Genomic DNA, 26345 nt, shown 5'->3' on the forward strand with positions numbered 1-26345 from the left:
CACTAATCATTAGAGAAATGCAAATCAAAACTACAATGAGATATCATCTCACACCAGTCAGAATGGCCATCATCAAAAAATCTAGAAACAATAAATGCTGGAGAGGGTGTGGAGAAAAGGGAACCCTCTTACACTGTTGGTGGGAATGTAAATTGATACAGCCACTGTGGAGAACAGTATGGAGGTTCCTTAAAAAGCTACAAATAGAACTACCATATGACCCAGCAATCCCACTACTGGGCATATACCCTGAGAAAACCATAATTCAAAAAGAGTCATGTACCAAAATGTTCATTGCAGCTCTATTTACAATAGCCCAGAGATGGAAACAACCTAAGTGTCCATCATCGGATGAATGGATAAAGAAGATGTGGCACATATATACAATGGAGTATTACTCAGCCATAAAAAGAGACGAAATTGAGCTATTTGTAATGAGGTGGATAGACCTAGAGTCTGTCATACAGAGTGAAGTAAGTCAGAAAGAGAGAGACAAATACCGTATGCTAACACATATATATGGAATTTAAGAAAAAAAAAATGTCATGAAAAACCTAGGGGTGAAACAGGAATAAAGACACAGACTTACTAGAGAATGGACTTGAGGCTATGGGGAGGGGGAAGGGTAAACGGTGACAAAGCAATAAAGAGGCATGGACATGTATACACTACCAAACGTAAGGTAGATAGCTAGTGGGAAGCAGCCGCATAGCACAGGGAGATCAGCTCGGTGCTGTGTGACCGCCTGGAGGGGTGGGATAGGGAGGGTGGGAGGGAGGGTGATGCAAGCGGGAAGAGATATGGGAACATATGTATATATATAACTGATTCATTTTGTTGTGAAGCTGAAACTAACATACCATTGTAAAGCAATTATGCTCCAATAAAGATGTTTAAAAAAAAAAAAAAAATGATACCATCTCAATAGACACTGCCTTGGCAAAGACTACAAATCACTTGAACATTTACTCTTTTTATTTTGGTAAACCACATTTACAAAGTAATTTAAAAGCTTACCTTTAGTTAAAATATCTTCTGTATCCTTGTGAGTTATTTCTGGTGTTAAAAAAGAGAGAGAGAGTAAGATCAATACAAAAAGGACTATATACCATTTGACCTTAATTTCTTAACGTGTAGTCCTCAGACAACCATAATCAGAATCATTTAGAGGACTGCTATAATAGACTCCTTGACTCCATCAGAACCGGTGAAAGAATCTGAGTCATGGGCTTCAGAAAACTGTTAATAATATTCCCTCAATTTATTGTTTGCACATTAAAGTTTGTGCTTTAATTTCTCATCAAATGCTTAAAAGATAGTTAAAAGTTATTTAAAAGATATTTCTGCTCTCAAGTCACTCAGTTTACTTGGGAAGACAGCAACATAGTCATGGAGATACAATGTAGTAAATGCTATAAGGGAAGTTAATTTTTCATTTTTTTCTAATATATATTTATGTACATATAACTACATCTGTGTTACTTTACTGATACTATTTGTAGTACTGCAGGTATAACAAAATATAGGGGGTCTGCCATCACATAATTTATAGGTAGAAATTGATCAAGAAATCATTCAAATAAATTTAAGTGTGAAGTAGAGAGGATAAAGGAGAGAGTTACTAGTGATTCTGGTTCACAGATGTTATCATGATGAAAATAACATTTGAGTTGTATTTTGAATACCTAAAAGGAGTTTTTCAGGCAGGCAAAAGGTGAAAAGGCATTCCAGATGAGAGATATAGTGGGCACAAATGCATGGAGGTGTAAGATGTTTGTGGAGCAATAAAGTCAGTAGAGCTAATACAGGTGTTGCATGTAGGGAAGTGGTGGGAGAGCACAGAAAGGAAAATATGTTGGTGCCAGATGGTGACAGTTTGTATATTCCAGTTTAATGTCTACTTATAGAACAGTTTTCTCTGCATGTGCTACAGCCATCTCAAACTCAATGTCACCAAATTTTACTCCAAATTTGCTACGTATATTTCCTCCTTTAGTAAATGACACCACTTCCACCAATAGCTAGAAATCTGAAATGGTCTCTAACTCCTCCTTTCTCATCATTTCCTACATCTTATTGCTTTCCAGATTTTGTACCTTCTACCCTCTAACGATCCTTTGCATTAGCACCATCTTCCCCCTCCCTTTGGCTACTACTTTAGTTCATACTTTCATCATTTGACACCTATTCCCTGCCTCCACTTTTTCCCTTTTTAATGCATCCACCTCTACTTTACCAGACTGACATTTCTAAAAATGTAGATCATATCAGAGTATATTCTTCTCTGCTTGAAATCTTTTAATGAGAAATCAGCTTCTTATTTCCTATAAGATAAATCTAAACCTCTCAGACAGGTGTTCATGTTCTCTAAAGTCAACTTAAACAAACTTTTTTGCTGCCAGAAGTTTCACAGGGCTTGGGTATCACACCTGCTTTGTAAGTGTTAGAGGAGGCAAAACATCCTTTTGGAGAAAGGAAATAAAAAGAGCTGACCATTCCTTTTCATTCTTTGAGCAAGAAAGACTTTATTTCAATACTGGCTCCCCTACATGCTGCCTGTATGCCCTGGGCAATTATCTATCTTTTCTGAGTGGGGACAATAGAAGGATCTATAACACGTGGTTGTTGTGAGGATTAACAAACTGTAATGCATGAGCATCAGCTAGTCAGGAAGGACACAGCCACCCATGGAGCTGGATCAGTGTCTTGGAAGTCCTTGCTGTGCTAAGCATTAATGCTGTAGTTGCAAGGGGAGGAGAGGGATGGGAGAATTTGGAGGGGTTGGGGAGGCACCTTTGTAGGCCTGGTGCAGTGGTTATTTACCAACAGATAGGAAAGAATTTCAATATTTTAACAACTAGTAAAACTATAACAGGTATTTGCTGATTAACTACCAGTCCAATGTGGGAGCCACCAAAATCCCTTAATTGTGAGCTTATTATGAGGGGAATCATGGTTTCTTAAGCTAGCAGTACATGACAGAGTTGAAGGAGTGTCCTTAATTTCTATGCATATATTAAGTAATTCCTTTTTTTTTTTAAAGTCATGCAAAAATATTAATGGAGTACTTATTATGTGCTAGACACTGGGTAGCAGAAGGACAGTAGGATGAACAAGGCAGACTGGTCCTTTTTAGAAAACTTACAGAGTAGGATGAAGACACAGAAATAATATTATAATTTCAATTGTGATAAACGCTGTGAAGGAAAATGAAGGTGTGTATGACAGAGGTAAATAATTTAGTACTGGAAGTTAGAAAAGACTTACATTAGAAAGAAATGATTCAGATGATACTTGACAGATGCAAGGGGGTGATCTAACCTGTGTTATAAGAAACTGGAATAATGTATGCAAAGGCCCTGAGGCAAGAGGGAGAGAATTTTTGCAAACAGAGAAAGTGAAGGTGTGGCCAGATTGTGGTGCATGAGGAAGAGAATGGTATAATAAATGGCTAGAGGGGTAAGTATGAACCAGATCATACAGTGCTTTAGATGAGATCACCATATCATTTATTGTCCAAACCAGAAAACGTAAAGGCTAATATTAATAATGGTTCTTGGACAATTGGCATGAACCCAGGACTGTCCTGGGTAAGCCAGGAAATATGGTATTCTTCTTACATGTGGTGTTTATGTTTTGTTTTTATTTTTGTTTTGTTTTGTGGGAAGCCATGGGAGCTTTTAAGTAAGATTGTATTTATATTTTAAAATATTTCCTTGATCAGTATGTGTACAATACATTGGAAAGGGCCAAGAAAGTATAGAAGCAGAGTAGCTTGGAGGCTAGTGCTGTAGTTCAAGTAAGAAATGATGTTGGCTTAGACCAGAGTGATAGCAATAGGGATGAAAAACAATGGAAGTAGATTCCATTCTAGGCAGAAGTAGAGAGGATTTTCAGAGAGGAGGTAGGGATATTGTTAAATCTTCTAATTTCCTTCTTTATTCTACGAGTATTTACCAGACACCTTCCAATTGCATGCTCTGTTCTCAGGGAGATAGATCCTTAATTAAATTGTTCTCTGACCTCGAACAGCTATTTACCATTCTTATAACATACCTACAAATTGAACATCTGACAGCAACATCCCTTACAAGGAGGGTGGAGAGGGAAAAATAATAAAGAATTTTTAGCAAATAAAACTTACTAAATGAATGCTAAATGATTCTTTAAAACTTTAGAATATTTTATATTGGAGAGCTATATATTATAGTTAGCATCATAATACATTGTTTTCATAAAGTTTAATTCCAAGGGAAAAAGTCAGTCTCATTAAATTGAAACATGAATTAGAACTGGTAGAGAGATATATTGAAATGAAATGGCTAAAAAAATGATACTTGCGTTTTAAGTCAATTGCGTTCATTGTCAAGTTTCCAGGGTTATTCGGCATTTGCTGTAAAACAGACTGAATTTTCCTTTTCACTGATGGTTCATTGCTATTCCTGGCGAATTTAAATTTCATGACAGTATCTCCTATCACATCACTACCACTTTGCCTGAAAAACCATAAAGATATTTTTTAAAATGTATAATTATGATAATTTTCTGTCGTTCTTTTTATATACTCTTCTTGATTAAGCATTAAAAACATTACTTAAGAAATTTAACATTAGAACAGATTCACATAACAGTGTTTCTGTATGTAATGATATATCACATTGCTACCCCACAAACACTAGATTTCAGTGCATAGTACACTGTACCCACCATTCAGGATAGCTTGTTTTAAAGTCAGAATGGCAGAGTTTGAACACCAGCTCTGCTATTTACTATTGGACTTTAGGTAAGTTTTTTGTTTCTTAATCTTTCTGTACCTGTATCCTCACATTAAAATGGGTTATTAGGAAGATTATATGAATTAACAAATGTAAGACTTTTGGGAAGAGTACATAGCATACAGTAAGTATGCTGTAAGTATTAGCTATGGTTAGACTTCACAAATCTTCAAAAAACCCCACTCATCTCATTAAACAAACTTATAAAGAGATGAACTTCCAAGTTTATGTGACTTATAGGCTCAAGTTAATTTTCTGGTACCTACACCCCCTTATCTGGCTACAAAAGCACATTTTAACTTCTGTAGTCATACGTTAAGATTTTTATCTCTGTTTCGATTAACTGTTGATATTTCTCACAAGAACCTTGATAATTTGGCTAAAGGTTATAATTCTCTAAAATCGATATAATATCCATTTCCTTCCATGTAAATTACCATGTAAATCACTTCCTCCACCTAATATTGGCGCTCTCCTTTTCTGAAAATGAATGTGCATTAGGCACATTTGGTTTTGATGCTCTCATATTCTAGGCTGCCTCCTCTCATCTCAATTGCTAATTTTGCCATAATATTCACCCCAGATATTAATTTAATATTTACTAGATAAATACTAAATAAGCACCTTTTTTGTGCTGGGCGTTATTCTTAGTTTCAGAAATTAGCTATGACCAAGATTCACAGTTGCCATTCTCATGAATAGGGCAGTTTAGATGAAGAAGCAGACACTGAATAAATAATTACATCTTACATTTCTAGCAACGTGAAAACCTAAATAATTTAAAGAAGCTTTTCATATAAAACAACCAGAAATGCTAGCGAAAATATAATAAATTCTATTTGAAATGCAAAGTTGGGCTCCTGTGAAAATAAGGGAAATCTTAGAAGACTAAAAATAAAAGAATATGAATATTACATGGTAAGCATTAGAATTGCAATTGTTTTGTGTTTCAGCATTAATAGATACTGGAGGTGAGGTCATGGGCTAGTAAAAAATAGGGAGACGGACATGAGGTTCCAGAATAAGGCTAGGTTTCTCAAAGAACTAGGCATTCAGTGAAAGCATAGTTTAGAAAGAAGAAGAACTCACATCATAAAAGAAAAAAAAGTTTAGTTGTCTCAGAGGTCCAGGTCTGGATGGAAAAAAGGTTCTCCTGAGAATTCATAATCATGAACCTGACTTCATGAAAGTTTTGGATTTACATTAATACCACCTGCATGGTCCCAGACACTTTAATCTAAGAAATTAACCAAAAAATGGTCCATGTGATGCCAATCCTCCTAGAGTATCTGATAGAAGCAAATGCTTTGGAGGTATGTATATTAAATCCAGACTGCATAGCATCCCAATTACAAAGTGAGATTAAAGATAAGCATACAACCTCAATGGTAAACAATACATCATGAGCTAGAATCAGAATAAGAAGAGCATCCTCAAAAAGTCCACATAATAAAATTAACAGATATTCAGGTAAGTAAATTTGAAATGACAAATGACATTAAAGGGGAATTATAAATATGAGAAAAGTATAGTACTTTTTCAAAACAGACAGGTAAACATAGTCAAACATACTTTTTAATTGAAATGAAAACTTGATGGATGAGTTACACAGAATAGTAGACAAAGTTGAAGAGAAACTGGTTAACTGAAAGAGATGAAATCACACAGAATGTAACATAGATAAAGGTATGAAAAAGATCAAATAGAGGCTAAGAGACAGGAGACATCTCAAAGTTTACTTAGTGAAATGTTAAAGAAGAGCACAGAAAAATAAAGGAGCAGCAGTATTACAAGAGATATTGAGAATTATCCGGAATTAATAAAGACATTAAGCCTCAGATCGAGATGAGTCTGAAGCATACTCAATAAAACAACACAAACACACAGATACATCATAATAAAACTCTGAACTCCAAAGGCAAATGGAAGATTTTCAAACAGTAGAGAAAAAACTAGCTACCAAAGAAAGTTTTGAGTGAAGGACAATTTCTTAATAGCAGTGATAAAAGGCAGTATATAATTGTATTTTCAAAATGCTGAGAGAAAATTGCTATCAACTTGGAATTTTATATCCACACTAAAGTATTATTCAAGAATGAGGCTAAAATAAGGACCTTTCATGCAACACAACAAAAACAAAACTAAACAAAAGTGTAGTTTATTGTTCATGTACTCTTGTTAAAGAATTTATGAAGGAAGTACTTCAGTAAGAAGGAAATTGAACCCAGAAGAAGGTTGGTTGTTAGGTACAGGAAGACATAGGAAACAAAGAAAATGGTAAACTGGTAATCTAAAAAGACGTTGACGGGGGCGGAGTCAAGATGGCATACTAGGAGGACGTGGAATTTGCGTCTCGTACAACTGGGGCACCTACCAGGCACTGGTGGGGTACTGTGGACACCTAAGGGGACGGTAGGAACCCCCAGGCACTGGGTAGGACGTGGGGCCTGGGGGGAGTGAAGGGGGAGGAGAAGTGGAGGCAGGACGGGACTGGTGCCCCTGAGGGGCGGCTGGGGGAGGGGAAAAGGGGGAAATTGGGGAACGATTGGGAGGGCAGAGGATCAAAAGGGAGCATGGCCAGGTTTCCCATGCCCACTTGGGCCCCCAGGAACCTGCTGAGATCCCAAGCCTGATCCTCTGCCCACGGAGGCCCCCTTTAGCCATGTGGTCCTGAGGGAGTGGGAGGGAGGGAAGGGGGAGCAAAAGTAAAGGCCAGACCTATGGGACTGGAACCCCTGAGGGGTGGCTGGGGGAGGGGAGGAGTTCCTACATCCAGCAGGACCCACCCATGGTTAGGGGTCCAGTGGCAATGGGGGAGACCCTGAGGGAGATGGTTGGGGAGTGGTGTGAAGGAACAGAAGGGAACACAGCCAGTGCTTCCCCTGTCAGCTGAGCAGCTGGGGAGCCTGTTGGGCTCCCCGGCCTAATCCTCTGCCCTCGGAGCCTCCCTCCTGCTGCGCAGAGCCCAAGCCCTGCTCCTACACCCCCATCCAGGGCCTCACCTCTACACTGGGAGACCCCCTCTGAGACCCCCTCCAATGCACTGGGCCTAAACCCTACCCACACACCCTCACCCAGGGGCCTACCTCTAAACTCTGGAACCCCACACTCTGGAGACCCTCCTTTCCACGTGCTGCTTCTCCCCTTCCACAGAGGTCCTAAGCAGAGACCCCCTGTGCCCCCCATGCTTGAATTCTGCCCTGCCTAGGCCCCGCCCCCAGGACTTTTTCCAGCTACGTGGGTCCTGAGCCTAGGTCCCGCCCCACGCAAAAACGTCACCCCCCACCCGCCTAGGTCCTGCCCCACACTGAACGCCGCCCCTGCCTAAGTTCCACCCCACCTAAACTCCACCCCCATAGCCAAGGCTTTTTTTTTTTTTTCTTTTTTCCTCTTTTAGATTGGGGTTCTGATTTACCTTGTTGATTCATTGTTGTTGATTCTTTTATATTTTTATTGTTCCTAACAAATAGTATATTTTTCAAACTTTATCTTATTCTTTAAGCTTTGTTATTGTTCTCTCCGTCTGGCTTACTTCCCCCGCCCACTTTTTGTTTCCTTTTTTCTGTTGTGGTCTTATTTTACCTTGTTGCAGTTGTTCCCATTATAGTTTTATTTTTCCTAATATATTTTTTATCTTTCTGATTTTATTTTGTTTTTTATTCTTTGATATTGTACTGCTCCTTTTTTTCTTTTTTCTCACTTTTTTTTTTTTTCTACTGTGCCACAAAGCTTGTGGGAACTTGGTTCCCAGGCCAGAGGTCAGGCCCAGACTCCTGTGATGGTAGCTCTGAGTCCAAACCGCTGGACTAACAGAGAACCTCAGACCACAGGGAATATTAATCGGAGTGAGATCTCCCAGAGTTCCTCATCTTAGCACCAACCCCAGCTATATCCAACTGTCTGCAAACTCCAGTGCTGGAGGTCTGAGGCCAAACAACTAGAAAAACAGGAAAACAGCACCACCCATCAAAACAACAACAACAACAAAAAGAAATGACAAAAAATATGTTACAGATGAAGGAACAAGGTAAAAACCTATAGAACAAATAAATGATTATGAAATAGGCAGTCTACCTGAAAAAGAATTCAGAGTAATGATAGTAAAGATGATTCAAAATCTTGGAAACAGAATGGAGAAAATACAAGAAACATTTAATAAGGATCTAGAAGAACTAAGGGGCAAACAAGCAGTGATTAACAACACAATTACTGAAATTAAAAATACTCTAGAAGGAATCAATAGCACAATAACTGAAGCAGAAGAATGGGTAAGTGACCTGGAAGATAAAAGAGTGGAAATAACTGCTGCAGAGCAAAATAAAAAAAAAAAAAGAATAAAAAGAATTAAGGCCAGTCTCAGAGACCTCTGGGACAATATTAAACACACTAACATTCAAATTATAGGGGTCTCAGAAGAAGAAGAGAAAAAGAAAGGGTCTGAGAAAATATTTGAAGGGATTATAGACAAAAACTTCCCTAACATGGGAAAGGAAATAGTCAATCAATCCAGGAACTGCAGAGTCCCATACAGGATAAATCCAAGGAGAAACACTCTGAAACATATTAATCAAACTTTCAAAAATTAAATACAAAGAAAAAATATTAAGGGCAGCAAGGGAAAAGCAACAAATAACATACAAGGGAATCCCCCTAAGGTTAACAGCTGATCTTTCAGCAGAAACTCTGCAAGCCCAAAGGGAGTAGCAGGACATATTTAAAGTGATGAAGGGGAAAAACCTACAACCAAGATTACTCTACCCAGCAAGGATCTCATTCAGATTTGACAGAGAAATTAAAACATTTACAGACAAGCAAAAGGTAAGAGAATTCAGCACCACCAAACCAGCTTTACAACAAATGCTGAAGGAACTTCTCTGGGCAGGAAACACAAGAGAAGGAAAAGACCTACAAAAACACACCCAAAACAATTAAGAAAATGGTAATAGGAACATACATATCAATAATTACTTAAATGCAAATGGATTAAATGCTCCAACCAAAAGAAATAGACTGGCTGAATGGATACAAAAACAAGACCTGTATATATGCTGTCTACAAGAGACCCACTTAACCTACGGACACATACAGACTGAGTGTGAGGGGATGGAAAAAGATATTACATGCAAATGGAAATGAAAAGAAAACTGGAGTAGCAATTCTTATATCAGACAAAATAGACTTTAAAATAAAGACTATTACAAGAGACAAAAAAGAACACTACATAATGATCAAGGGATCGATCCAAGAAGAAGATATAACAATTGTAAATATTTATGCACCCAACATAGAAGCACCTCAATACATAAGGTAAATGCTAACAGCCATAAAAGGGGAAATCAATAGTAACACAATCATAATGGGGACTTTAACACCCCACTTTCACCAATGTAAAGATCATCCAAAATGAAAATAAATAAAACACAAGCTTTAAATGATCCATTAAACAAGATGGACTTAATTCTCATTTAGAGGACATTCCATCCAAAAACAACAGAATACACATTTTTCTCAAGTGCTCTTGGAACATTCTCCAGGATAGATCATATCTTGGGTCACAAATCAAGCCTTGGTAAATTTAAGAAAAGTGAAATCGTATCAAGTATCTTTTCCGACCACAACGCTATGAGACTAGATATCAATTACAGGAAAAAAACTGTTAAAAAAATGCAAACACATGGAGGCTAAACAATACACTACTAAATAACCTAGAGATCACTAAGAAATCAAAGAGGAAATCAAAAAATACCTAGAAACAAATGACAATGAAAACACGACTGCCCCAAACCTATGGGATGCAGCAAAGTAGTTCAAAGGTAGAAGTTTATAGCAATACAATTGTACCTCAAGAAACAAACATCTCAAATAAACAACCTAAAGTTATACCTAAAGCAATTAGAGAAAGAACAAAAAACCCCCAAAGTTAGCAGAAGGAAAGAAATCATAAATATCAAATCAGAAAAAAATGAAAAAGAAATGAAGGAAACGGTAGCAAAGATCAGTAAAACAAAAAGCTGGTTCTTTGAGAAGAAAAAGAATATTGTTAAGCCATTAGCTAGACTCATCAAGAAAAAAAGGGAGAAGACTCAAATCAACAGAATTAGAAATGAAAAAGGAGAAGTAACAACTGACACTGCAGAAATACAAAGGATCATGAGAGATTACTACAAGCAACTCTATGCCAATAAAATGGACAACCAGGAAGAAATGGGCAAATTCTTAGAAAAGCACAACGTTCCAAGACTGAACCAGGTAGAAATAGAAAATATAAACAGACCAATCACAAGCACTGAAATTGAAACTGTGATTAACAATCTTCCAAGAAACAAAAGCCCAGTACCAGATGGCTTCACAGGCAAATTCTATCAAACATTTAGAGAAGAGCTAACACCTATCCTTCTCAAACTCTTCAAACTATAGCAGAGGGAGAACACTCCCAAACTCATTCTACGAGGCACCATCACCCTGATACCAAAACCAGACAAAGATGTCACAAAAAAAGAAAATTCCAGGTCAGTATCTCTGATGAACATTGTACGCAAAAATCCTCAACAAAATACTAGCAAACAGAATCCAACAGCACATTAAATGGATCATACACCATGATGAAGTGGGGTTTATCCCCGGGATGCAAGGATTCTTCAATATATGCAAATCAATGTGATACACCATATTAACAAATTGAAGTATATAAACCATATGATAATCTCAATATATGCAGATAAAGCTTTTGGCAAAATTCAACACCTATTTATGATAAAAACTCTCCAGAAAGTAGGCATAGAGGGAACTTACCTCAACATAATAAAGGCCATATAGGACAAACCCACATCAACACCGTTCTCAATGGTGAAAAACTGAAACCATTTCCTCTGAGATCAGGAGCAAGACAAGGTTGCCCACTCTCACCACTATTATTCAACATAGTTTTGGAAGTTTTAGCCACAGCAATCATAGAAGAAAAAGAAAAGGAATCCAAACTGGAAAAGAAGAAGTAAAATTGTCACTGTTTGCAGATGACATGATACTATACATAGAGAATCCTAAAGATGCTACCAGAAAACTACTAGAGCTAATCAATGAATTTGGTAGAGTAGCAGGATACAAAAGTAATGCACAGAAATCTCTTGCATTCCTATACACTAATGGTGAAATATCTGAAAGAGAAATTAAGGAAACACTCCCATTTACCATTGCAACAAAAAGAATAAAATACCTAGGAATAAACCTACCCAAGGAGACAAAAGATCTGTGTGCAGAAAACTGTAAGACACTGATGAAAGAAGGATGATACAAACAGATGGAGAGATATACCATGTTCTTGGATTGGAAGAATCAACATTGTGAAAATGACTATACTACCGAAAACAATCTACAGATTCAATACAATCCCTATCAAACTACCAATGGCATTCTTCACAGAACTACAACAAAAAATTTCACAATTTGTATGGAAAAACAAAAGACCCCGAATAGCCAAAGCAATCTTGAGAGAGAAAAACAGAGCTGGAAGAATGAGGCTCCTGGACTTCATACTATACTACAAAGCTACAGTAATCAATCATACAATACTACAGTATGGTACTGGAACAAAAACAGAAATATAGATCAGTGGAGCAGGATAGAAAGCCCAGAGATAAACCCACGCACGTATGGTCACCTTATTTTTGATAAAGGAGGCAAAAATATGCAATGGAGAAAAGACAGCCTCTTCAATAAGTGGTGCTGGGAAAACTGGACAGCTACACGTAAAGAAATGAAATTAGAACACTTCCTAACACCGTATACAAAAATAAACTCAAAATGGATTAAAGACCTAAATGTAAGGCCAGACTCTATTAAACTCTTAGAGGAAAACATAGGCAGAGCACTCTTTGTCATAAATCATAGCAAGATCCTTTTTGACCCCACTGCTAGAGAAATGGAAATAAAAACAAAAATAAACAAATGGGACCTAATGAAACTTCAAACCTTTTGCACAGCAAAGGAAACCATAAAGGAGATGAAAAGACAACCTTCAGAATGGGAGAAGATATTTGAAAATGAAGCAACTGACAAAGGATTAATCTCCAAAATATGCAAGCAGCTCATGCAGCTCAATGTCAAAAAATGACAACCCAATCCAAAAATGGGCAGAAGACCTAAATAGAAATTTCTCCAAAGAAGATATATAGATTACCAACAAAGACATGAAAAGATGTTCAACATCACTAATCATTAGAGAAATGCAAATCAAAACTACAATGAGGTATCACCTCACACTGGTCAGAATGGCATCATAAAAAAGTTTATAAACAATAAATGGTGGAGAGGGTGTGGAGAAAAGGGAACACTCTTTCTCTGTTGGTGGTAATGTAAACTGATACAGCCTCTGTGGAGCACAGTATGGAAGTTCCTTAAAAAAGTAAAAATAGAACTACCATGTGACCCAGTAATCCCACTACTGGGCATATACCCTGAGAAAACCATAATTCAAAAAGTGTCATGTACCACAGTGTTCATTGCAGCACTACTTACAATAGCCAGGACATGGAAGCAACCTAAGTGTCTATTGACAGATGAATGGATAAAGAAGATGTGGCACATATGTACAATGGAATATTACTCAGCCATAAAAAGAAACAAAATTGGGTTATTTATAGTGAGGTGGATGGACCCAGTCTGTCATGCAGAGTGAAGTAAGTCAGAAAGAGGAAAACAAATACCGTATGCTAACACATATATATGGAATCTAAAAAAAAAACAAAAAACAACAAAGGTTCTGAAGAACCTAGGGGCAGGACAGGAATAAAGACAGAGACATAGAGAATGGACTTGAGGACACGGGGAGGGGGAAGAGTAAGCTGGGACGAAGTGAGAGAGCAACATTGACCTATATACACTACCAAATGTAAAATAGATAGCTAGTGGGAAGCAGCTGCATGACTCAGGGAGATCAACTTTGTGCTTTGTGACCAGCTACAGAGGTGGGATAGGGAGGGTGGGAGGGAGACTCAAGAGGGAGGAGATATGGGGATATATATATACCTATAGCTGATCCGCTTTGTTATGCAGCAGAAACTAACACACCATTGTAAAGCAATTACACTGCAATAAAGATGTTAAAAAAAAAAAAACACCCTAAATGTAATGTGGTATATTGGGTTGGATCCTGAAATGGAAAAAAAGGACATTAGTGGAAGAACTGGTGAAAACGAAGTAAATCAGAGTCTAATAATGTACCAATGTTAATCTCTTAGTTTTGACAGATGTGCCATAGTTATGTAAGATGTTAACATTAGGGGAAGCTAGGTGAAGTGTATGTAGAAACGTTCTGTACTGTCTTTCTGTAAAGTTAAAATTATTCCAAAATAAGATGTTTACTTAAAAAAATTAATAAAATGATATTGACAGTATAATTACAGTGATTTATTTGCAGGTGTTACAAATAAGGTTGAACTAAAACATCAGTAATACGTGAATAACAGTTCCAAGTTTCCTGTATTATTTGGAAGAAGGGTAGTGGATTAAACCAACTCTCCTTGTTTGTAAGAATTTTTTAAGAATAATCACTAAAATAAGATAAATGGAATGTAGAACTTGTAAATTAGTAAACGAAAAAAAACTGAAGAAAATACAGTCATACAAGAGAAGGCAAGATAGTAGAAAAAAGCATTAGAAAAACCAGGATGAAGAACATAAGATAATATGGAGGAAATAAATCCAAATGTAACTATCATCACAATAAATTGAAACTGACTAAACTCTCTAGTTAAAGGCAAAGATGGTCAGAATGCATTTGAAAATGTAATCTAGCTGTCTTCTTGTTTTAGGAGAAAAATCTAACCTGTAAGGACATATGAATGTTGAAAATGAAGATAAGGTATGTTGTAAAAAGAACCATAAGAAAGTCAGTGTAGCATAATAGTATCAGATATAAGAGATTTTAAGATTGAAAGACATTAATTAGTGATAAAAAGGATTAATACCTTGCTAAAAGAAATAGTTCATGAGGCAGATATAATAATTCTAAACATATAGGTGCTTGATAATATGTGCTCAAAATATATTGAACAAGGAGAAATAGGCAAATCCATAGTGCTAGGTTTTATTTGAATGACATAATTACTAAGCTTAATTGGAAGGAACAGAATTCCTATAATTAAGTCTAATAGGAATCCAGAAACAGACTCATAGACGTATGTAAACAATATACTATAGAAGTGGTATCACAAATCTGAAGGAAAATAACTTATGTAAAAAATTAAAAATCTTCCTCATGTCACACACAAACAAAGCACTTGAATAGGAACAGCAAAAATTTTAAATTTATAGTCAATATGGGAGATTTTCTTTATATACAAGATGATAAAGGATTTCTTAAGTAAGACCTTTTGCAACTGATTTTCTACAACAAAAGATGCATATACAAAGTGTTAAGATAATGCTATAGATAGGGAGAATATATTTGCAACTGAAAGTAACAATTGTTTGGTACCTCCTATAGACACAGAACTCCTACAAATCAATAAGAAAAAGACAAATCATAGAAAAAAACCAGAAAAGATGAATATGCAATTCAAAGAAGAGGTATCTTTAGTGAATGATAAACATGTAAATAGGTACTCAAACAGGACTGTGTTTTATACTTCATTTATTTGATCTTCATAACAACTCTATAAGAGTCATGTACCTACCTTCCTTGTGGGAACTGTGAGTAACAAACTCTCTTTTCAAAAGTCATCATCTCCTGATTTGTTGGCCTTACTGTACCTCAAATCTTCTGTTGATGCAGTATATTTTAAAACAGAAGGGGAAGGGGAAAAAGTGGTGTGTGTGTGTGGATGTGTATTTCAGACAGAGGGAATAGCTTATATAAGAAGATCTTGAGGTTAGAGAGAGTGGAGAACTGAAAACAGCCTAGTGGGACTTGTGAGTAAATAACAAAGTAGAGAGTAGTAAAAGACTACCCCAGAAATAGAGATGGTAGGAGAAAACCCTATATAGGAAGGTTTAGTAAACTTTGTTTTATATATATATATATATATATATATATATATATATATATATATATGTATATAAAAGGAGACATATATATATATCAAGAATACATATATCTGATGCACATATACATGTTTATATATGATATTTGACATATCATAAGGGTAAGGAATAGCAGTTAGAAGAACTTTAAGCAAATACTATGTTTAGCATTTCATTTCAAGAAATCTTTCTGGTTGCTATGTAGAATGTGGAGTGGAGCAAGACTGCAGGAAAGGAGACTCATTAGAAGGCTGTTCATAGACAAGGAGAGAGATGATTGAGGGCAGTGTGTTTGAAGTTATGGATCTTAAACATAATTAAGAAATAGAATTGTGAAGGTTAGATGGATGGATGTGTGGGTTGAGGGAGAGATAGGAATTTAGAGATAACTCATATTTCTTTCTTGAGCATCTGGGTTGAAGGTGACACCATTGATAGAGGTAGGCAATACTAGAAGAGTAACATATTTGGTGGGGGAGAAATGATAGGTTCTGGTCTGGACTTATTAAAGTTGAGCTGTCCAAGATAGCCATATGATGTTAAGTAGACGGCTGTGTATATTCACATCTCGAGATGAGAAGAGAGGACTAGCCCAGAGATACAACTTTAATAATAATTAGCATATAGGGGCAATGAAGCCCCTAAAAGGAGCTTCAGCGTGAACTGAGAAGATGAGAGGCTTACAGCACAGTCTGACAACACTTGAGGAAGAGAAGGAATAAGAACTAACAAAGAAAATTGAGAAGGAATAACTTAAGAGATAAAAGGAAAATCAGGGGTGTATAGGGTCATAGAAACCAAGGGATGGTACTATTTCAAAAAGGATTGACAACTCAACAGTGTTAAATACTGTTGAGAGGTCCAAGAAGAGGACTGATATAATTTCTTTGGAGTTTGTGATTCAGATGTCATTGCTGAACTTGGCAAGAGCAATTACTATTTTGTGGTGAGGTCAGAAGCCAGACTGCAGTGAAATGAGAAGTAAGTGGGAAGTGAACAAAAGGAGAAAAACATGCAGATTCAGTCCTACAAGTATTGCAAGCTCGTGGCTGGTACAGAGAATTTCTCAAGAAAGTACTAAGGTAAATGTGCACTGAACTGACTGAAATGCATTTTGGAAAATGCTCTTCCTATGGATTCTTCTTGAACTCCTCAGCAAAACTTAACTGACCAGAGCTCTATGCTCCTGGGTACTTAACTAGGTGACTCTTCCGAGAACAAGAAAAAATAATTTTCTTGTGGTATTAGTATTTGAGAAAGAAATAGTATAATTTCTCTCCCTCTGAAGAGCTTTTGTATATTAGTTGAAGGATTGAGCAATATGGACATTTGAGATATTTATGTTAGGGTCAGTAAGGGTGGCTCTTTTAGTTGGTAGGAATATCACATCACATCACAAGGATAAGTCCATATTCAACTAAGGTAAGAATGGCAAATAACTAGCTTGTGTGCTGCTACTTCGCCTATTATTTATTTACTTATTTATTTTTTTGCGGTATGCGGGCCTCTCACTGTTGTGGTCTCTCCCATTGCGGAGTACAGGCTGCGGACGCGCGGGCTCAGCGGCCATGGCTCACGGGCCTAGCCGCTCCGCGGCATGTGGGATCTTCCCGGACCGGTGCGTCCCCTGCATCGGCAGGCGGACTCTCAACCACTGCGCCACCAGGGAAGCCCTACTTCGCCTATTATTAATTCATAGCAGACACATCTGTGTTTGGCCACAGCATCCTTTATATTATAGCATTCCAGGCAGACAAAACCCAAAAAGCCATTTTTGGTGTTGGTTTAGTGTTCCAATCGTGCCCAGGACCACAACACTGCACATCTCCACAAGGCATTGTTTGCTACATAGACTGCATTGTGAATAGTATCCCCTGGAGTTATATAATAGAATAACCCTGTTGCTGTACCTTCACCCAACTCTCTCTCTACCCTTTCCTCCTTTTCCCACCAAGAACTGAAGTAATATGGTTATTTACATTAGTAAGTAGATCGTATGACATGTTTTGTTTTTTGGCATTGGTTTTTAAACTTTCCATGATACTATTTTCATAATATTGCAACACATTGTGTGAATGTCTCATTCATTATCTATGCTGTGAACAAAATCAAATGCACCAAGTTGTATCTATGCTTATAGATATTTTTTGTTGTATTTCCACTCACCTCAGTCCGACAACATGAGCTCTGATGAACTGGCTTCTTAAATTTGACTCTTCGAATGTTTTAGTAATCTGTAGAAAGAAAGGAAAAAACAACCTCTCTGTAATTACCGTTCTTTCTCTGTTTCCTCTTTCTGCCCAACCTTGCAACATGGTTGTTAATGGGGAGTTGACTATGTTAATGAGGAATAGAGAGTTCAGTTTAGTTCAGTTCCATCTCAGAACACATGGGAGCGATTTAGGCAGGTTAATAACCTTCTGATGCAGTGCCTGTTTCTTCATCTGTTACACAAAGATGATAATGGACAGGATGCATCTTCGCTAGAAGCCATTCTAAACATAGCAGATGTTTTGCTCAGTGAGAGCCCACGTTACGTGATTTGGTGGCTGTTCCCAAAAAGGTGGGCGCATGAGCCAACCCAACGCTAGGTGAGTCCACTGATACAATTTACAGTGTGTGATCCTGCAACAACTGTTCTTAAATGGGTAAAACTAGATTAAAATGAGCAGCAATGGAGGGCTTGATGAGAAAGAGGAAACGAAGTAAAGGCCAGTCTTTTCCTTATTGTTTCTGATTAATGCCTAAGCAACATAAGTTATTTTTAGCATCAGTTGGTACTTCCTGACCTAACTTTAACTTTCCCCCTGAATCATTGCTCAATGCCAGCAAGGATGGTCCTCTTGAGGTATAAGGTTTAGCTTCACAGTAAACTAGTAGTGAGTGATTCTGTGACTGGAACAGTTCTGCCAAGATGCAGGGTGAGATGTACTGAGCTTTCATAATGGCGAGTGGATTCTGTTGGCTTGTACTGTGAGGTTGGACCAAGGTGGGGGTGAACATGAAAAGGTGAAGTTGGGGAAATTAAGTAGCATGTTGAATATTACATTAAGCCAGGATTTGAAGTCAATTCTTCTTGAGACTGTAAAGTTTATGCAATCTCTATTACACTGCATTTATTTTTTCAGTATCCATTCTTTAGGCTGATATCAGACCAACCAGTTGTGATGCAAAATAACTTTTTTTCTTTCTAGAGGTCTCAAATATTTTTAAGAGTTATGAGGCTGTTAGTTTTTCAAAATAATTTCCTTTTTAAAAAATTCAAGAAGTACTAGTAAGTGTTAAGAAGAGAGCAAAAAGTCACTCAAAATTCTATGATCTAGAATTATAGAATGCAATCATTTGGTGAGTATTTTAGTTGACTATGTAGAAGGATAGGTTTTAATGTGTTTATTAATATGGTATATTGTAGGAGGGAGTTTAATAAACTGATTTATCTTTAATATTACTTGACTTTAGCAGAAGTAAAAGGAACTGACCTAAAACTGAAGGAATTGCTAAAATTTAGATGTTTCTTGTAATTATATTTTAATTCATGATTTGGTATTGCATCAGCATGGGCTACACTGGACCAAAATGTTAAAAATATAATTTAATTATGACATTTTTGTTATGTGGAAAATATTGATGTAATTTAGTGAGGACTAAGGTAATAAGCAACATAAAGAAAGCAAGTTGATTAATTGGTTGATATCCATATACAAGGATAAAAGAAGAGACCTATGGATAAGAATCCGTATTTCATAGAGTGGGTGAAAATTTTGTAGTCTCTTTAATTAGAACTTATCAAATACTTGGTAGAAAATCAGTGAGCAGATGCCTGAAGAGGAAGCCAATAGGAGAGTGGAAAGTGTAGTAGATAGGGGACAGGGAAAAGTTAGCTTGCTATGAGAACTTGAACGAATCTTTTAAACTTTCTTCCTCTCAATTTCTTCATCTGTAAAAGGAAAACAGTCCAAAGTGTGTTTAAAAAATTGTTCTGTACACAGTTGACTACTGCAACTCCCAGAGGCTATGCATCTGCTTTCAGTGAGCTTTACATGTAACCTTTGGGCTTTTTCACTCCCTTCAAACTTATTATTGATTCTTCTTTAATGGGTTGGATGAGTTTGCTTTCATACTTCTTTGATATTGTAACCTGTATTATTGACCCTTTTATTACAATGGACAAAAATCAAGTAAACAAAGAAAAAAGAACTATTTTATATTTCCCTCCTGAATGAGGGTGACAATACTATCTTTGTGGGGTTTTTTTTAATGTCTTTATCGGAGTATAATTGCTTTACAGTGTTGTGTTAGTTTCTTCTGTGAATCAGCTATACATATACTATATCCCCATATCTCTTCCCTCTTGCATCTCCATCCCACCCTCCTTATCTCACCCCTCTAGGTGTCACAAACACGGAGCTGATCTCCCTGTGTTATGCAGCTGCTTCCCACTAGCTACCTGTTTTACATTTGGTAGTGTATATATGTCCATGCCACTCTCTCACTTCGTCCCAGCTTACCCTTCCCCCTCCCCATGTCCTCAAGTCCATTCTCTACATCTGCGTCTTTATTCCTGTCCTGCCCCTAGGTTCTTCTGAACCATTTTTTTTTTTTTTTTTTTAGATTCCATGTATATGTGTTAGCATACGGTAATTGTTTTTCTCTTTCTTACTTACTTCACTCTGTGTAACAGACTCTGGGTCCATCCACCTCACTACAGATAACTCAATTCCATTTCTTTTTATGGCTGAGTAATATTCTACTATACATATGTGCCACATCTTCTTTATCCATTCATCTGTTGATGGACACTTAGGTTGCTTCCGTGTCCTGGCTATTGTAAGTAGTGCTGCAATGAACATTGTGGTACATGACTCTTTTTGAATTATGGTTTTCTCAGAGTATATGCCCATAGTGGGATTGCTGGGTCATAAGGTAGCTCTATTTTTAGCTTTTTAAGGAACCTCCATACTGTTCTCCATAGTGACTGTATCAATTTACATTCCCACCAACAGTGCAAGAGGGTTCCCTTTTCTCCACATCTTCTCCGGTGTTTATTGTGTGTAGAGTTTTCGATGATGGCCATTCTGACTGGTGTGAGGTGATACCTCAATGTAGTTGTTTTTGGTTTTTTTTTTTAAGAAGATGTTGGGGGTAGGAGTTTACTAATTTAGTTATTTATTTTTGCTGTGTTGGGTCTTTGTTTCTGTGCAAGGGCTTTCTCTAGTTGTGGCAAGCGCGGGCCACTCTTCAACACGGTGTGCGGGCCTCTCACTATCGCGGCCTCTCTTGTTGCGGAGCACAGGCTCCAGACGCGCAGGCTCAGTAGTCGTGGCTCACCGGCCTAGTTGCTCCGCGGCATGTGGGATCTTCCTGGACCGGGGCACAAACCCGTGTCCCTTGCATCGGCAGGTGGACTCTCAACCACTGCGCCATCACGGAAACCCCCTCATTGTAGTTTTGATTTGCATTTCTCTAATGATTAATGATGTTGAGCATCTTTTCATGTGTTTGTTGGCAATCTATATATCTTCTTTGGAGAAATATCTATTTAGGTCTTCGGCCCATTTTTGGATTGGCTTGTTTTTTTCATATTGAGATGCATGAGCTGCTTGTATATTTTGGATATTAATCCTTTCTTATCTGCTTCATTTGCAAATATTTTTTCCCATTCTGAGGGTTGTCTTTTCATCTTCTTTATGGGTTCCTTTGCTGTGCAAAAGCTTTTAAGTTTCACTAGGTCTTATTTGTTTATTTTTGTTTTTATTTCCATTTCTCTAGGAGGTGGGTCAAAAAGGACCTTGCTGTGATTTATGTCAAAGAGTGTTCTGCCTATGTTTTCCTCAAAGAGTTTAGTAGAGTCTGGCCTTACATTTAGGTCTTTAATCCGTTTTGAGTTTATTTTTGGGTATGCTGTTAGGAAGTGTTCTAATTTTATTATTTTACATGTAGCTGTCCAGTTTTCCAAGCACCACTCATTGAAGAGACTGTCTTTTCTCCATTATATATTCTTGCCTCTTTTCTCAAAGATAAGGTAACCATATGTGCATGTGCATAGAGGTTCCCTCTATGCCTACATTCTGGGGAGCTTTTATCATAAATAGGTGTTGAATTTTGTCAAAAGATTTTTCTGTATCCATTGAGATTATATGGTTTATATCCTTTAATTTGTTCATGTGGCATATCACATTGATTGATTTGTGTATATTGAAGAATCCTTGCATTCCTGGGATACACCCCACTTGATCATGGTGTATGACTCTTTTAATGTGCTGTTGGATTCTGTATGCTAGTATTTTGTGGAGGATTTTTGCATCTATGTTCATCAGAGATATTAGCCTGGAGTTTTATTTTTCTGTGAAATCCTTGTCTGGTTTTGGTATCTGGGTGATGGTGGCCTCGTAGAATGAGTTTGGTAGTGTTCCTCCTTCTGCTATATTTTGGAAGAGTTTGAGAAGGTTAGGTGTTAGCTCTTCTTTAAATGTTTGATAGAATTCACCTGTGAAGCCATCCATTCCTGGGCTTTTGTTTGCTGGAAGATTTTTAATACAGTTTCAAATTCAGTGCTTGTGATTTGTTTATATTTTCTATTTCTTCCTAGTTCAGTCTTGGATGGTTGTGTTTTTCTAAGAATTTGTCGATTTCTTCCAGGTTGTCCATTTTATTGACATATAGTTGCTTGTATTAATCTCTCATGATCCTTTGTATTTCTGCAGTGTCAGTTGTTACTTCTCCTTTTTCATTTCTAATTCTGTTGATTTGAGTCTTCTCTCTTTTTTTCTTGATGAGTCTGGCTAATGGTTTACCAATTTGGTTTATCTTCTCAAAGAACCAGCTTTTTGTTTTATTGATCTTTGCTATTGTTTTCATTTCTTTTTCATTTATTTCTGATCTGATGTTTATGATTTCTTCCCTTCTGCTAACTTTGGGGTTATTTTGTTCTTCTTTCTCTACTTGCTTTAGGTGTAAGTTTAGGTTGTTTTTTTTGAGATTTTTCTTGTTTCTCGAGGTAGGATTGTATTGCTATAAACTTCCCTCTTAGAACTGCTTTTGCTGCATCCCATAGGTTTTGGGCCATTGTGTTTTCATTGTCATTTGTTTCTAGGTATTTTTTGATTTCCTGTTTGATTTCTTTAGTGATCTCTTGGTTATTTAGTAGTGTATTGTTTAGCCTCCATGTGTTTGTATATTTTACAGTTTTTTTCCTGTAATTGATATCTAGTCTCATAGCGTTGTGGTCGGAAAAGATACTTGATACGATTTCAATTTTCTTAAATTTACCAAGGCTTGGTTTGTGACCCAAGATATGATCTATCCTGGAGAATGTTCCATGAGCACTTGAGAAAAAGTGTATTCTGTTGCTTTTGGATGGAATGTCCTCTAAATGAGAATTAAGTCCATCTTGTTTAATGTATCATTTAAAGCTTGTGTTTCCTTATTTATTTTCATTTTGGATGATATGTCTATTGGTGAATGTGGGGTGTTAAAGTCCCCTACTATGATTGTGTTACTGTCATTTTCCCCTTTTATGACTGTTAGCATTTGCCTTATGTATTGAGGTGCTTCTATGTTGGGTGCATAAATATTTACAATTGTTATATCTTCTTCTTGGATCGATCCCTTGATCATTCTGTAGTGTCCTTCTTTGTCTCTTGTAATAGTCTTTATTTTAAAGTCTATTTTGTCTAATGTGAGAATTGCTGCTCCAGCTTTTTTTTGATTTCCATTTGCATGGAATATCTTTTTCCATCCCCTCACTTTCAGTTTGTATGTATCCCTAGGTCTGAAGTGCGTGTCTTGTAGACAGCATATATATGGGTCTTATTTTTGTATCCATTCAGCCAGTCTATGTCTTTTGGTTGGAACATTTAATCCATTTACATTTAAGGTAATCATCGATATGTATGTTCCTATTACCATTTTCTTAATTGTTTTGGGTTTGTTATTGTAGGTCTTTTCCTTCTCTTGTGTTTCCTGCCCAGAGAAGTTCCTTCAGCATTTGTTGTAAAGCTGGTTTGGTTGTGCTGAATTCTCTTACCTTTTGCTTCTCTGTAAATGTTTTAATTTGTCCGTCAAAACTGAATGAGATCCTTGCTGGGGAGAGTAATCTTGGTTGTAAGTTCTTCCCTTTCATCGCTTTAAATATGTCCTGCCACTCCTTTCTGTCTTGCAGAGTTTCTGCTGAAAGATCAGCTGTTAACCTTATGGGGATTCCCTTGTATGGTATTTGTTGCTTTTCCCTTGCTGCTTTTAATATTTTGTCTTTGTATTTAATGTTTGAAAGGTTGATTAATATGTGTCTCGGTGTGTTTCTCCTTGGATTTAGCCTGTATGGGACTCTCTGCACTTCTTGGACTTGACTATTTCCTTTCCTGTATTAGAGAAGTTTTCAACGCTAATTTCTTAAGATATTTTCTCAGTCCCTTTCTTTTTCTCTTCTTCTTTTTGGGACCCTTATAATTTGAATGTTGGTGCGTTTGATGTTGTCCCAGAGGTCTCTGAGTCTATCCTCGATTCTTTTCACTCTTTTTACTTTATTCTTCTCTGCCGTAATTATTTCCACTATTTTATCTTCTGGGTCACTTATCCATTATTCTGCCTCAGTTATTCTACTATTGATTCCTTCCAGAGAATTTTTAATTTCATTTTTTGTGTTGTTCATCATTGTTTGTTTGCTCTTTAGTTCTTCTAGGTCCTTGTTAAACATTTCTTTTATTTTCTCCATTCTATTTCCAAGGTTTTGGATCATCTTTACTATCATTATTCTGAATTCTTTTTCATTTCCTCTTCATTCATTTGTTTAGGTTGGTTTTTACTTTGCTCCTTCATCTGCTGCATATTTCTCTGTCTTCCCATCTTACTTAACTTACTGTGTTTGTGGTCTCCTTTTCGCACCCTGCATGTTCGTAGTCCCTGTTGTTTTTGGTGTCTGCCCCCAGTGGGTAATGTTGGTTTAGTTGGTTTTGTAGGCTTCCTGGTGGAGGGGACTGGTGCCTGTGTTCTGGTGGATGAGGCTGGATCTTGTTTTCTGGTGGTCAGGACCTCGTCCGGTGGTGTGTTTTTGGTTATCTGTGAACTTATTATGATTTTAGGCAGCCTGTCTCCTAATGGGTGGAGTTGTGTTCCTGTCTTGCTAGTTGTTTGGCATGGGGTGTCCAGCACTGGAGCTTGGTGGTCGTTGAGTGAAGCTGGGTCTTAGCTTTGAGGCAGAGATATCTGGGAGAACTCTCACCGGTTGATATTATATGGGGCTGGGAGATCTCTGGTGGTTCAGTGTACTGAGCTTGGCTCTCCCACCTCAGAGGCTCATGCCTGACACCCAGCTGAAGCACCAAGACTGTGTCAGCCATGGGGCTCAGAAGATAAGGGAGAAAAGAAAGAAAGAAAGAAAAAATAAATAAAATAAAATAATAAAGTTATTAAAATAAAAAAATTATTAAAGTAATTTAAAAATAAAGAAGAGAGCAACCAAACCAATAAACAAATCCACCAATGATAACAAGTGCTAGAAACTATACTAAGATAAAGATAAAAATCAAAGTAGTCCGTCTCACGCAGCAAACTCCAAGTCCACAGGTGCTCCCAAAATCCACCGCCTCAATTTTGGGATGATTTGTTTTCTATTCCAGTGTTCCACAGATGCAGGGTACATTGAGTTGATTTTGGAGGTTTAATCCACTGCTTCTGAGGCTGCACAGAGAAATTTCCCTTCTTCTTTGTTCGCACAGCTTCTGGGGTTCAGGTTTGGATTTGGCCCTGCCTCTGCATGTAGGTTACCCTCTGGCATCTCTTCTTCACCCAGATAGGAGTGGGTTAAAGAGCAGCTGATTAGAGGGCTCTGCCTCACTCAGGCTGGGGGGAGGGAGGGGTACGGAATGCAGGGCGGGCCTGTGGCTGCAGGGGCCCACATGGTGTTGTAACAGCCTGAGGCCCGCTGTGTGTTCTCCCAGGGAAGTTGTCCCTGGATTACGGGACCCTGGCAGTGGCTGGCTGCACAGGCTCCTCAGAAGGGGGGTGTGGATAGTGGCTTGCACACAGGCTTCTTGGTAGCTGCAGCAGCAGCCTGAGCATCTCATGCCCGTCTCTGGGTCCGCGCTGATAGCCGCAGCTCGTGCCTGTCTCTGAAGCTCGTTTAGGCAGTGTTGTGAATCTCCTCTCCTCGTGCGCCCCAAAGCAATGGTCTGTTGAGTCTTAGGCAGTTCCAGACTTTTTCCTGGACTCCCTCCCAGTTAGTTGTGTCACACTTGCCCCCTTCAGGCTATGTTCACGCATCCAACTCCTCTCCTCTCCCTGGGATCTGAACTCCGAAGCTTGAGCCTCAGCTCTCAGCTCTCACCCACCCCGGTGGGTGAGCAGACAAGCCTCTCAGACTGGTGAGTGCTGGTTGACACCAGTCCTCTGTGCGGGAATCTGTCCGCTTTGCCCTCTGCATCCCTGTTGCTGCACTCTTCTCTGTAGCTCCGAAGCTTCCCCCCTTTTCCACCAGTGAAGGGGCTTCCTAGTGTGTGGAAACATTTCCTCCTTCACAGTTCCCTACCAGAGGTGCAGGTTCCATCCCTATTC

At 37.8% G+C, this 26345-nt stretch overlaps 1 protein-coding gene and 1 long non-coding RNA gene across 5 annotated transcripts in view; one reads left to right on the plus strand and one right to left on the minus strand.

Annotated features, from left to right (window-relative positions):
• Positions 1-26345, plus strand: part of LOC137223768 (uncharacterized) — a 198501-nt gene that overhangs the window by 131912 nt on the left and 40244 nt on the right. The gene's annotated exons all lie outside the window — the stretch shown is intronic.
• TMPRSS11D (transmembrane serine protease 11D) overlaps positions 1-26345 on the minus strand; it is a 70923-nt gene that overhangs the window by 11527 nt on the left and 33051 nt on the right. For both annotated transcript variants that reach the window (XM_067736181.1, XM_067736179.1), the window contains exons 4-6: positions 17961-18028; positions 4342-4496; positions 1018-1056 (exon numbers count right to left, since the gene is read on the minus strand). In XM_067736181.1, the coding sequence (XP_067592282.1) occupies positions 1018-1056; positions 4342-4496; positions 17961-18028 (262 nt within the window). The remainder of the gene's footprint in view (positions 1-1017; positions 1057-4341; positions 4497-17960; positions 18029-26345) is intronic.

This window comes from Pseudorca crassidens, chromosome 4, assembly GCF_039906515.1.
Source record: "Pseudorca crassidens isolate mPseCra1 chromosome 4, mPseCra1.hap1, whole genome shotgun sequence".
NCBI classification, from domain to species: Eukaryota; Metazoa; Chordata; class Mammalia; order Artiodactyla; family Delphinidae; genus Pseudorca; species Pseudorca crassidens.